This window comes from Hakea prostrata, chromosome 10, assembly GCF_041222555.1.
Source record: "Hakea prostrata isolate BN-2017 chromosome 10, UWA_Hpros_2, whole genome shotgun sequence".
NCBI lineage: Eukaryota > Viridiplantae > Streptophyta > Magnoliopsida > Proteales > Proteaceae > Hakea > Hakea prostrata.
In genome coordinates, this window is record NC_142609.1 from 3,263,897 (window position 1) to 3,276,607 (window position 12,711).

The 12,711-nt window shown below is 37.2% G+C and overlaps 3 protein-coding genes and 1 pseudogene across 5 annotated transcripts; 3 read left to right on the forward strand and 1 right to left on the reverse strand.

The window, feature by feature from the left end:
- The first annotated feature begins 640 nt into the window (after positions 1–640).
- On the forward strand, positions 641–6,477 carry LOC149001503 (2-oxoglutarate-dependent dioxygenase FGSG_00048-like). Of its 3 annotated transcripts, none has more exons than XR_016170339.1 (8): positions 641–979; positions 2,278–2,451; positions 2,539–2,631; positions 2,777–2,845; positions 3,444–3,650; positions 4,562–4,687; positions 5,288–5,609; positions 6,327–6,477. XR_016170339.1 is itself a non-coding variant. In XM_089138028.1 (7 exons), the coding sequence occupies exons 1-7, from the start codon at positions 707–709 to the stop codon at positions 5,441–5,443; spliced, it is 1,098 nt and encodes a 365-aa protein (XP_088994154.1). In that variant the 5' UTR covers positions 641–706; the 3' UTR covers positions 5,444–5,698. The 3 variants fall into 3 exon arrangements, 1 of the variants encoding a protein (XP_088994154.1); XR_016170340.1 differs by having other exon boundaries at positions 6,350–6,477; XM_089138028.1 differs by lacking the exon at positions 6,327–6,477 and having other exon boundaries at positions 5,288–5,698.
- Positions 6,478–6,499: 22 nt separating this feature from the next.
- Positions 6,500–7,562, forward strand: LOC149001504 (protein M7-like). Its single transcript, XM_089138029.1, has 2 exons — positions 6,500–6,814; positions 6,998–7,562. Exons 1-2 carry the CDS (start codon positions 6,508–6,510, stop codon positions 7,012–7,014), a joined length of 324 nt encoding a protein of 107 aa, XP_088994155.1. The 5' UTR covers positions 6,500–6,507; the 3' UTR covers positions 7,015–7,562.
- A 449-nt stretch (positions 7,563–8,011) lies between these two features.
- On the forward strand, positions 8,012–10,221 carry LOC149001505 (cytochrome P450 93A3-like; annotated as a pseudogene).
- Positions 10,222–10,591: 370 nt separating this feature from the next.
- Positions 10,592–12,019, reverse strand: LOC149001506 (CASP-like protein 4B1). Its single transcript, XM_089137584.1, has 3 exons — positions 11,742–12,019; positions 10,958–11,084; positions 10,592–10,777 (listed from the first exon to the last, which is right to left on the reverse strand). The coding sequence occupies exons 1-3, from the start codon at positions 12,017–12,019 to the stop codon at positions 10,592–10,594; spliced, it is 591 nt and encodes a 196-aa protein (XP_088993710.1).
- Between the last annotated feature and the right edge of the window lie 692 nt (positions 12,020–12,711).

The window sequence follows — 12,711 nt, forward strand, 5'->3', positions numbered from 1 at the left end:
CCAACTAGACAAACTTTAATCGGTCTAGATCCTCTCCCTCTTGTGCATTACACACTGGAGGACCCACATGTGGATGGATTTAATTGCATCTATTGGGTTAGAATTATAATTAAAGTTTGGTTTAAAAACTCGTATTCATATCTGACGATTGTAATTAAATCCATCCACATGTCGTCTATCTAGTGATTAGACACATTGGACACACAAGGGAATTGAATGGAAATGACATGCATACAACTTTGACTGTATATTCTCTCCAATCTGGTTAAAATTATATACTTATTCATTAAAAGGAGATATTTACTAGTTATCCAATTAAATTGTAACCTACCTTTTAAATAGCAAAAGCTTATGTATAAATAAAGTCTAAGAGGCAATTTCCTTATGTAATTTTAATCCAATAAAATTTTTGCTGATAAATTATTTTGATATTTACCCCAAAAATTTCATTCAAAAACGTTTTTCGCTAAGGACATAAAAGAGACGAAGGTTATGGTATTGGGGAATCATGAAAATAAGTATTTCGTAAGGTGGTTTAGGAAAAAGTAGCTTTATTAAGGGGGGCTGACGGAAATTTTCTGAAACATACAAGCGGTGCTAACATGCGCCAGTGTGCCAATTGGTACATAAATTCCCGCCATGGCGCCAAGCGAGTTTGCTTGCTTGTCTGTCAAATTCAAGTTCATTTCAGGTTTCTTCATCGACAATGGAGCTTCCCGTCATAAATCTTTCTCCCTACCTGGAATTCTCTGGTAAGTCTAACGATCTTCATGCAAATCCTGAGTATCAACTCGATTCCCATGTGAAGGACCTCTGTTTCGAGGTCAGTAAAAGTCTTCGAGAAATTGGAGCTCTGCTAGTGAAGGATCCGAGGTGCTCTGCTTCTGACAACGATCGATTCCTGGACATGATGGAGAGTTACTTCGAAAAGCCCAAAGAATTCAAGCTCCTGCAACAGCGACCCCATCTTCGTTACCAGGTTTCGATGAACACTTACAAAACCCTTTTCGTTTGTTCCTTTATGAATTTTAAATTTACTCATTTCCCTCTTTATGTTTTCTTAATAATATCATATTCATGATGTACCTGGGTAAACAATCTTTTATTGTCATCGAGATTGGTGGTGAATTAGGTTTCTGGCTCTTCACCCAAAAAGGAAAATATAATAGGAAATTAGGTTTCGCTGTTTCTGAATTTGCTTTTTCTGGTTCGTTTTTATGTAAGTTCACTATTGCTTCCGCCTTCAGTGAAGTGGGTCGACATGCTGAATGTTGTGATTTTAAGTTTGCTTTGAAGTTCATCGTGATAATGATCGATGCTAACATTATTTTCTAGCTCTATGCTGCATTTGGTGAAGTTAATTGGTGCATCATTTGAAATACGAGTTAAATTTACAATTTTCTGGTTGCGGATTATTATCCTTTTGTAAGTGATTAAGCCAAAAGCCAACTGTTGTAAGAGTAATTGCCAGTTTTGCACATAGGGCGAATCATTGTTCAAGCTTCGATAAGCTTTTTATGCACACTATCATGGATTTGGTTATCATCTTTGCAATAGATATATGACATTATTCTAGCAACTGACTCAAAAAAACCGATTTGTGCGACAAATGCCATTATATGGCTTTCCCCACAGGATGCTGCAATGTCTCAATTTGTGGAACAGGAGTTCTGTTAATCAGTTTCATGCATTCCTTCAGAAGCCATACTGGATTTACATGTTGAAGAATAGTCTTCTCTGGCACAAGAGTCTATAAAACTTAGAAGTGGAAAAACATTGACTATATTTTCCGATTTCCAGTTAGAAAAACTGTATTTCTTCAGTGATAGTTTTTAATCTTAAATTATGGTCTACAACTACTTTTGAGGCCTGCTGTCTTATTTATTGCACTTCTTGCTAATAATCTAATCATGTTTCTTTACTTTATAACCTAATTATGTCTGTTTATTGCGAGACTTTATCTTCTTTTTTCCTGCCCCACAACCCTCCCTCCCCACAATAACCCAGTCTCCCACCCCCTAGCCTCCACAGAAAAAGAAATAAAAATAATAAAATCAAATAAACTTGCTGGAAGATTGAAAATATTTATAATGTACAAAAGAGAAGATAACTAATTCCCCTTGGGTGCTAATGAAAGCAAGTTTTCTCAATTTCCATGACCTGTTAGGGACTATGTATATGTTTATCTGAGTTTTTTATTTATTTCCATGACCTGTTAAGGACTACGTATATGTTTATCTGAGTTTATTTATTTATTTATCTAACATGAAATAACAGGTTGGTGTAACTCCTGAAGGTGTTGAGGTTCCACGAATTCTGGTGGATGAGGAAATGCAGCAAAACTTAAGAGCAATACCAAAGGAACATCAACCAATTATTCCTGTGGGTCCTGACCCAAAATGGCGATTCATGTGGAGAGTAGGCCCTCGGTCATCTAACACTTGTTTTAAGGTCTCTCTCTCTCTCTCTTCTCTCCCAGCATCTTTATGCAGTTCCGTTTAGATGGTTTGGCTAATTGTTTATATTCCTTTCCTGTAGGAACTGCATTCTGATCCTGTTATACCTGAAGGTTTTCCTGAATGGAAAGAAACCATGGATTCATGGGGCTACACAATGATTTCTGCTATTGAGGTGAAAGTTCACCACACCCCCCCCCCCCAAAAAACAAAAAAAAAAAAAAAAAAAAAAGAGGAAATGCTAATTAAGTTTTTTGCTCCTCTCCATTATGCATTTGCCTTGCTGTAGTTTAAAAGTGCTGGTTCAATTTCTTTTTCAGACTGTTGCTGAAATGGCAGCAATTGGCTTTGAATTGCCGAGGGATACATTCACCTCTCTTATACGTCAGGTAACTAGTAATTAAGCTAGTCTAACTTCCTTTATATCTTTCTATGTGCTTATTTAATTTGTATTTTTGCTGATGACAATGAAATCAGATCAATGACCATCACCAAATCTTACAGCATCACTGGCCTGATGTTTGTTCACCCAAACAGTTATTCTTCAGACATATTTGTGGTTATAACCAAACTGATTTGAGAACTGTATGATGTTGTACTACTTCCTTTTGAGGATAACCATTTTTCTTTTAGTTCCTCTCATGTTTCTTTGACCTGCATGTGATTCCAAGGTCTAGCAACTATAAATAAAATAATAAGGGAATGGACCAGATCTCTCTCTGAAGGTTGTCCTTAATGTTGTTTAGCTTTTTTTAATGGTGCTGAGTTTCATGAATGAGAGTAAATGTTCTTCATCTATATGTAAAAAAGGGAAGAAAAAAGCAAATATTTTAAAGCATGGTCAAATTGGTAGACAACGACTCTTAAACTTTTGACTGCTTTAAGTTTCTTTGAAATGCGTATTCGGAGTTGTCTTGCAATTATCAATTCGCTCTGCAGAAGGTGTACATTTTTCTCAAGTTCTTTCTTCTCTTCTTAAAATACCAGGGACCTCATCTGCTTGCTCCTACAGGAAGTGATCTTCAAAGTCATGGCCAGGAGGGAAATGTGTTCGCTGGGTATCACTATGATATTAACTTTTTGACAATTCATGGCAGAAGCAGATTCCCTGGTCTGAACATTTGGTTAAGAAACGGGAAAAAAGTTGAAGTTAAGGTTCCTGTTGGGTGTCTCCTCATCCACACTGGAAAGCAGGTAAGGCTAAGTATTCATTTGTTACTCCCCCTTGAGAAAACTGTAGTCTTAATTGTAACCTGAATATGCTGGATAAATACAGAACAAAACTAATATTCAGAAGATTAATTACAAAAATGAAATGATTCAGAGAGAAGACTCTTCACTGTAGTTTGTACTGTTTTGCATATCACTTGTGTTTTCAGAAAGTTAAATTGGAAACCAAAGCTAGAACCCCTAAGTCCATGCTACAATTTTCATGCACATCCCCTCAACATAGAATATGGGGAGGAAAGAAGAAAAAAGAATAAAGTTCAACTGATTACTTTGTTAGTTTTCCTTAATTTGTACAAAGTACTATATTATCTCTTCTTTTTCTTCATTTGATCTTGCTACCTGAGCATACAAATTGAGCCAGGTACTGATCTACATGTGGTACTTGTCTCCATACATCACCTGTTCTTTTTGAGGCAGCAGAGTTTTACCATGGAAGGACAAGGGCATTAACACCCAAAGAGTGACAACAAAATTTGAGTCAGCCAAGTGGACAACCCCTCCAAAAAAAAAAAAAAAAAAAAGGAAAATGCTAATTAAGTTTTTTCCTCCTCTCCATTATGAATGTTCAAGCTAAGTGAACACCCCCCCCCCCCCCCCCCAAAAAAAAAAAAAAAAAAAAAAAAGCAAAAGCAAAAACAAAACAAAACAAAAAAAACAAAAACAAAATTCTGTTAGTTTTTCAAAAATTGTGTTCCCATGATGAAATATCGAACTTTGAAATTTTGAACTCCTGTGATTAGAAATACACTGGTTGCCCTTGGGCATACTTTAATTTTTGATAATCCAATTTTGTGGGCTATACGGTAGTTATCCAGGATATGGCATTGAGATCATCTTCCATTATATGATTGAACATCCCTATAAAATGTTTGCAGATAGAATGGCTGACTGCAGGGGACTGTTTGGCCTTGATGCATGAGGTTGTTGCAACTAACAGGACAATAGAGGCAATCATACAAGCCCAGCAGCAAAATCGGAGCTTCTGGAGAGTTTCTTCAACGGTGAGTTGAAATCAGCCATATATGCCTTACAAAAATTGCATGGTTTTCCTGAATGCTGTACCCAGAAAGGTCAGAAGGTAATCTCTTGGCTGGTCAAGAATTGGACAACTCCTCCCTTCCTCCATGAGTTTAGCAACTGCAACTCTGGTGTCATGATCTTCTCCCACGATTTCTAAATCTTCATTTTCTCTGGAGAGATTGTTTCCAATGATTTTATTGAATCATGAAAAGAAAAAAATGCTTGATTATATATGGAACCTTCAGCCAAATTGTGGTGCTAGTTTGGATTCTGCATGGTTTAGGGATGGAAGATGAAAATGATGATTCCGTCAAATTAAATCAGATGGATATGGAGCTATCCATCAAGTACATACCTTTCAGGACTGCCATGCAGTAAACCTTTTGACTTCGGATCAAATTTTGCTGCTATCTAGGTAGCAGAAGTTCTCCTGCTACCTTTTTGTCAGCAAGGAAATGGAATCTAAAATGGATCTGGGAAACACAAAAATCTCAACTTCTAGTTTTAAAGGTTCCATGCAAATTGTTTCCATTGGGCCATCATATTCATAGAATTGACTTAATGTCTCTGCTGGTCATCAGTTGTTTGGACATATTGCATCTGATGCTGTGCTTAAGCCATTGGGCCACTTCGCTAATTCCTCAGAAGCTGGAAGGTATCCTCCTATGTCTGCAGGAGAGTTTGTTAAGAGACAGATTGCAGTGACAAAACCGGAAGGAAAGAAAGAAGCACATTGACTGATGGCATGAGGGGAAGCAGGTTCTACATTTCACAAAAAAAAATGAATGAAAATGGAACAGAATGAAATATCTGATGCGTCATTGTTCATTAAGTGGGAAAAGAGAGATCCACCATGATTTTGCTTCAGATTATTTATCTGGGATATCTCTAGAGATTTTTATGGTTTGTAATTCTCATCCTTATAGTTCCCCTAAAATTCCTTCTAGGATGCATTTAGTGTATTCTGGATTCTATTTTAACCAAAAATGCCATTCCCCCCCCCCCCCCACCACCACCAAAAAAATTGTCATTGTATTCTGTGATGTATTTGCAAGTTATGGTCTTATGAAAATGATAAGAATTAAGTTCTAGGTACTTTTTGTGTATTTGGAAAGTATTCTTCACTCTGGTTTCCAGGTAGATTCAGAATTTTAGAACCTTTACACCCTCAACATGGTTGAAGTCTGAAAAGTATTTATGATCAGAAAAATTTTCAATTCATGACACAAGCATATGGAAAGACTTATTTTCACTGGACATTATACAATGAATTCAACTTGGTGAAGTTGTTACCTAGAATTGGTACTGATTTAAGGAACAAGTCAGGTTCCATTAAAAACTGATGCTGTAAATGCAGCAGATTCCTAAGAAATCTACCCATAGTTTCTTGCACATTTTCCTCTTATCTTAATCTTGTTGAACTTCACTGGATTTTAAAACTGTCCGTTGATATTTCGCAAGTCGCTTGGCCTAGTTGGATAGAGTAATGCATTTCTGGAGTCTTAATATTTAAGATGCTTTGATGCAAGGCTTACAGTGCCCCATGGTTTATCCTCTGGAAGGGAGGAAATGGAATTTTGGCTGAAACGGTTTCTATTATCATGCTTAATGTATTTCCAGGATGCTTCCTTGTGATAAATCAGCTCTGAAGTAGAACCAGCATGAAACGAGCATGACACAGTGCATGTGAACCGGATGAAGGTAAATGATGGAAAACTTCATGGTCTATATATAAGACCTTACAGGGGATTATTAACAGTTATAGAAAGGATTAAGCTTAGAGAAGAGGAACTGTGTAGACATGAAGGTTGGTGCAGGGAAGGCAGTGGCATGGTTCATTTTCGTGGTGGCCATGGGAAGCTTGGTAAAGCATGGAATGGCCCAAGGATGTAGTAGCACTTTCTTCTCATCTCTGGTTCAGCTTATGCCTTGTAGGCCTTCTGTTGCTGCATTCAGCCCCTTACCACCTAGTGATGCCTGCTGCAATGCTGTGAAGATGCTTGGACAGTCATGCCTGTGTGTGATTCTAAATGGCCCTCCAATATCCGGTGTCGACCGCAACATGGCCATGCAGCTTCCAGCAAAATGTTCAGCCAACTTTGATCCATGTAAGTATCCATTGTTTTCTTTCAATTTGCTCTACAGCTTCCCTCTCTGGCTCAGCCACTCCTAGCATACAAGATTAATCTTAAAACCAGCATTTGGTACTTGATGTGCTCACCATAGTAATGGTACCCAGTACTCTTTCTAGTGCCAACACTTACAATTCTTAAAAATTTTCTCTAATGCAGGTGATCTTCGGATGTAGCTGATGTGGGTGCCTAACTCTGGTTCTTAATAAAGTTCATAGAGAGCTATAGGAGATCTTTCTATGTGCTGAGATACTATGGTTTATCGATAATAAGATTATATATGTATGGTTCTGAATTATATATTAGTTCGTTTCTTTTACCTAGTACTAGTTCTATAAAACCCCCCAAAAGACACTCATAATAAGTGTTTCTGGATCCATTTTCACATTTAAGTTTGTATTAGCAGTAACTTAGTCATTTTGTCACAGAATATCATCATTTAGCAATAAAGAGAATCAGTGGTTATCAAATTTTGCCAGGGATGACATGAATGTTTTGAACTCTCTCCATGCCAACGATTTTTTTTCCCTTATGGGTAAGAATGCCACCGATATTTAAGGGCCTTGTTGCTGCACCAGTGAGCTCTTAACTTAAAGAATCTCTTTGATTTAAGAGAATACACGAAGGTCTTTCAAACCAGGTTAATTTTCTTCTTGAAAAATTGAATTGGAAGAAATGTTTGTAGAGAGATTATGATCAGAGAGCCAAAAAATAAAATTTTATAAGGGTGTTTTTTATATATAGAGGATGTGGATGTTATATATGTCATCAGGAAGAATCGAACTCACAACAACAAACCTACAGCCGTTCTACAAATCAAAATCACAGTCAAGATTCACTAATTCTACAGTAGTACTACAAATTTATTTGGACTCTGGCATCTCAAATCAAAATTTCTCCTCTACTGAAATTCTCACCCTTTCAATCATGAAGTCATCAGTATTTGTCAACGTAAGCATCATCAGTGAATAGAAATGGCAAACAAGAAGACATATTTTGTTTTGGTTAGGGTTTAGTCCATAAACTGTGAATGGTCTGAATTAAAATTGGTTCTTTACCAGTCAACATCACTTTTTAACTGTTGTCTTCTATCTATAAATACGAGATGAGTCAATCTGACATGGTTGTACTGGTCAAGGACACGATAGACCAGAACTTAAGAAGCAGACAACCATGGTGATCTTTACCATTGAGCAGCAAAACTTGCTCTTCTTGCTCTCCATCCTTTTCATCTCAGCCCTCCTGCTTTGCAGTTGCAGAAAGCCTAACAATCAATACAAGCTACCACCAAGTCCTCCTTCTCTTTCTATCATTGGCCATCTCCATCTCATCCACTCTGGTTTACTTCAATCCTTGCAGAGTCTCTCCCTAATATGGTCCTATCATCAGTTTACGTCTCGGTGCTTCTTACTGTCTTGTTGCATCTTCTGCTGCTATGGCTAAAGAAATCTTCAAGACCCATGACCTGTTCTTTGCCTTTTGCTCTAAGTTCGCCTTCCAAGAAGAGGGTTTATATCATGGCTTAAGCTTCCTCATGGCACCTTATGCTCCATATTGGCGTTTCGTGAAGAAGCTTTGCATGACAGTGCTCCTTTGTGAGAAGCAACTCCACCGGTTTGCTTGTTTAAAACAAGAGGAGGTCCAACGATTCTTGAAGCGATTGCTTAAGAGTTATCAAGATGGAAAGCCTGTTGATATGGGTGTGGAGCTAGGGGTTTTGACCAATAACATCATTTGCAAGATGGCAATGAGAATAAGATCACATTTAGGGAGCATTGATGAAGCTGAAGAGTGCAGGGATTTGGTTCATGAGATTGGTGCAATGGGAGCAGAGATGAGTATGGGTGAGGTGTTTGGTCCTTTGGGGAAATTGGTTTGGCTTCGATATAATAGGAAAATGAATGTGGCTCTGAAGAAATTTGATGAATTGATGGAGAGGGTCTTGCAAGAACATCAGAGGAAACCATACATCAACAGCCACACTAATGAAGGTGGTGATGAAAGGGAACATAAAGATTTAATGGATATTCTGATGGAGATATCCCAAGATGAAAAGGCCGAGGTGAAGTTAACTCAGAAAGGGATCAAAGCTTTCCTCCTTGTAAGTATTTGTTTTCTGACTTCTAAGCTGAACCATTTCTTTATATTTAATTTGGAGCCGACATCAAGTCTAGATCCTCAATCCATCAAGATATAGGTCTATGCTCACTCACAATACTTCTCCACCACATGGTAAGGATGGTCCATGTGAGGCCCACTAGAGTCCCATCACTGGTTCATTTTGTCAACATTTAAACATGGGATTTCACCTTTTTTTGTATCGTGAAGAAGTGTGAGGGAAACACATTCATCGATCTAACCTAACAAGTAGGACATCTAGACTCGCTGACATCCGGTCCTAATCCAATAAATCTTTATATATGTGAATGCATATGAAGCATCCAAGTGGGATTCTCCATGCATGTAAGACCAACCTTTGACGCCTCTTATGCATTCATTACATGATGGTAGTGTGCATGAATGAAGGTGGAGAGTCTGGATCACCTCTTAGTTGCTCCCCTGACACTTTTTAACCATGCAAATCGTATGAGGCTCAATCTGAATATTAATAAAATAATTCTAGGGTAGGACCTGCAGTGCATCCCACATGGGCCCCACACATAGGGCTCCCCGATGGAGAGGTGATCCAGACACAAAGGTGGACTAGTCCAGCTGAAATTTATCAATTTTTTCTCACATGTAAGATCTAATTAAGTGTTCGTATTTTTTGTAGGAAAATTTTAGTGCAGATACTGTCTACTGATACATCAAGCAAAGCCATGCAATGGGAACTAGCATCACTCATCAACCATCCTGATGAATTCAAGAAAGTGAGAGAGGAGATAGAGTTGGTGGTTGGATTGAAGAATTTGTCATTCACAAACTCCCTTACTTGCAAGCAGTCATAAAGGGAACCCTAAGGCTCCATCCTACATTCATTGTTATAGGTAGAAAATGCACTGAGATTGCAAAATTGAAGGTTTTGATGTGTTGAAGAAGACAAGGGTTCTGGTTAACGTGTACGCCATCATGACAGGCCCAAACTCATGGGAGGAACCAAATGAGTTTGGACCACAGAGGTTCATGTCTAACTCCAAAGAGAACACTCAAACCCAGATGACCATGGACAACATGAATTTCGTCCCCTTTGGAGGGAGGCGAGGTTGTCTTGGATCATCTCATGCCTTGACTGTTATGTGCCTTAGAGCCGCTTCAATGGTCCAATGCTTTGATTGGAAGATTCATGGAGAGAGAATGTCGTGGATGGTGTTCTTGCCAAATTGGAACATGGCACAGAGCTAACTCTAGGTATGGCACACCCATTGGTTTGCCTTTCCCTTTGAACCCATTAACCTCTAGCTTCACTAAGAAGTGTTAGTCTTACCAATCAAGCAACCCTTCGTTGGCTGCCCTTTATAATACCGATAATCTTTTATCAAAACAATAGCTGCAAGGGGTGTGTGGATATGGTTACCAAACACCATTGGCTTTAATGCTATCTTTCACCACCATCTATAAAACAACGTACGTACTTCATTCATTAATGGAAGAAGATTTATTACATCAATACATTACACAACACCATTGCACGTATAAGAACCAACACAACACCATTGCACGTATAAGAACCAATACAACAGAGAAGAGAGGGAGGGAGAGAGGGAAAGTACAGTTGTGACGAAAGTAATTAAAGAAAACAGTTTTGATACATGTCTAAGAAGAAAGCTTGAATGCAGAAATTATAGATGATAATGCCATAGCCAAGAAGGCCAGCAAAGCCAGTATTATTGAAGCAATAGATGAATCTGTGAAGGAGTTACAGAACTTTCCTGAATTTTTGTACTCTACCGTAGTTTGAATAGCTGAAGATCCCGCAGATATCAACAGGTATGAGACGATCTGCAAATTTACAATTTTAATTAATATAAAAGGAAAGATATACTATTGAGAATGGAATCAGATTGAACTCATCCTTAAAAACTAGTCGATAAAGAAAAAACTGTATACCAAGTTATTTATATCTGATGTTGAATTAGTTTTTCACATTGAACCAAACAAAAAGAGACAATAAAAGCTCACTTGATCGCCAAAAAGGTTCAGGAAGTTCAATCCATGCCGCGTAAACATGGGTTCCCCATTACAGAATCGATGCAAAAGCTGAAATATATTGTAAACAGCAGAAATAATTGCTGCTGATAACACGTACCTGAATCAGATTAACATCAAGCTTCTTAGAGATTAAGTGATTAGATCAAAAAAATCATACAAGAAATAGTTATTTTGTTTGTTTGTTTGTTTCTTCTTCTTTTTTTAATAACTATATTGAAGATGTGGATGCAGGGGCGGACCCAGGATGCAATATTGGGGGGGGGGGGGCGAAGAATAGACCCACATATATTTTGTGGGACCCACACTTATTTGAAGAAAAATGAAAAGAAGATCCCAAAAAAGGAGGGAAGAAAGGGAGAGAATGAAAGAAGAAAGGGAAAAACCCTTGACTATTAGAACAAGAGAATAAATAGGAAGAAAAGATAGGAGACAACAGTGAGGAGAATAAATAAGGATTGAGGAATTAGTTTTTAATTAGGAATGATATATGTGCCCATTATTTTACCTTTAAAAATTGTTCTCAATATTTGGAGGGAGGCCAAATAACGACATTTCACATATAGGAAGAGAAAAAAGTGGAAAAAAACAAGGGAATTTGTATAAAAAATTTAAAAATCCGGGGGGGGGGGGGGGGCATGGCTCCCTCGGCCCCTTCATAGGTCCGCCCCTGTGTGGATGTGCTTCTAGCACAATGGTGGCAAATCATGGATATATATATATATATTTTTCAAGATGAAAGAAAAATATAAATTACCTGTAACCATCATAGTCATCAAAATTATTTGAATCCTCAATCGGAAAAAGCATATTATATCCGTAATTGTTCCTCACCATAACTGCAAAAGAAGCAAGTGAGGTGACCAACCCTAATCCTCTTAAAAACACCTGATATTGTTCTTTTTTCCATCCCAACCACACTGGAGCATAGTTTGATTGGTTCTCCAAGTTTAATGATCGTCTCTCCAAGTTGGCCGGTGATACCATTGTCGGATTATTAGGTGCGTTTCCTTGTGATTCATTGATCGGAGTCATTTTAAGTGGATGAAGAAGAAGAAGAAAGAAGCTAGAGAATTGAAATGAAGTTTAAACCTAAGCACTTTCGGTATGTATACATACATATATATATATATATATATATATATATATATATATATATATATATAGACTTTATGTTCTTAAGGTGGAGAACAGCTATTAAATTAATATATAATTAAAAAAAATCAAATTTTCTTTTAATATCTACAAATAAATATGTACGTTAATCATGAAGCTATATTCATAAGAAGTTAACTGTTGTCAAGTTTCATTTGCATATTTAATTATCAATTAATGAGAAATTTTTCCATGAAGCTAGAATGAGATATTCGATCTTCAGCTTTTGTTATATATATATTTCTTTCACGTTTTTAAATTTGAACTTTAACGTATTACAATTCGCTAAGGACAATCATTTGCGTGATACAATATTATTTGATTTTCTACAGATTAATTGGCCGGTCAAGACTTCACCCAACTATGAAAGCCCTTGTTAGACTCATGCTTTACATATAATTTAATGATACTTTGTATATTCTTTTTCTTTTTGCTTGAATATATATTTTTTCATGCATGCATAATGATGAAAAACTTACTAAAACAAGAAATTAAGAAATATTCGTTAGAATGTTCTATGTTGTAGACCTATATATATCATCAGCTCCCTATATGTTGAGTGTGTAAATTCT

Excerpts from the sequence above, each read along its gene's own strand:
- LOC149001506 (XM_089137584.1), bottom strand. The coding sequence starts at position 12,019 with ATGACTCCGATCAATGAATCACAAGGAAACGCACCTAATAATCCGACA. Across the intron at positions 11,085-11,741 it reads GATGACTATGATGGTTACAG|GTACGTGTTATCAGCAGCAA; the intron begins GTAATTTATATT and ends AATCTGATTCAG. Across the intron at positions 10,778-10,957 it reads TGAACCTTTTTGGCGATCAA|ATCGTCTCATACCTGTTGAT; the intron begins GTGAGCTTTTAT and ends GTAAATTTGCAG.
- LOC149001504 (XM_089138029.1), top strand. The coding sequence starts at position 6,508 with ATGAAGGTTGGTGCAGGGAAGGCAGTGGCATGGTTCATTTTCGTGGTG.
- LOC149001503 (XM_089138028.1), top strand. The coding sequence starts at position 707 with ATGGAGCTTCCCGTCATAAATCTTTCTCCCTACCTGGAATTCTCTGGT. Across the intron at positions 2,846-3,443 it reads TCACCTCTCTTATACGTCAG|GGACCTCATCTGCTTGCTCC; the intron begins GTAACTAGTAAT and ends TTAAAATACCAG. Across the intron at positions 3,651-4,561 it reads TCATCCACACTGGAAAGCAG|ATAGAATGGCTGACTGCAGG; the intron begins GTAAGGCTAAGT and ends AAATGTTTGCAG.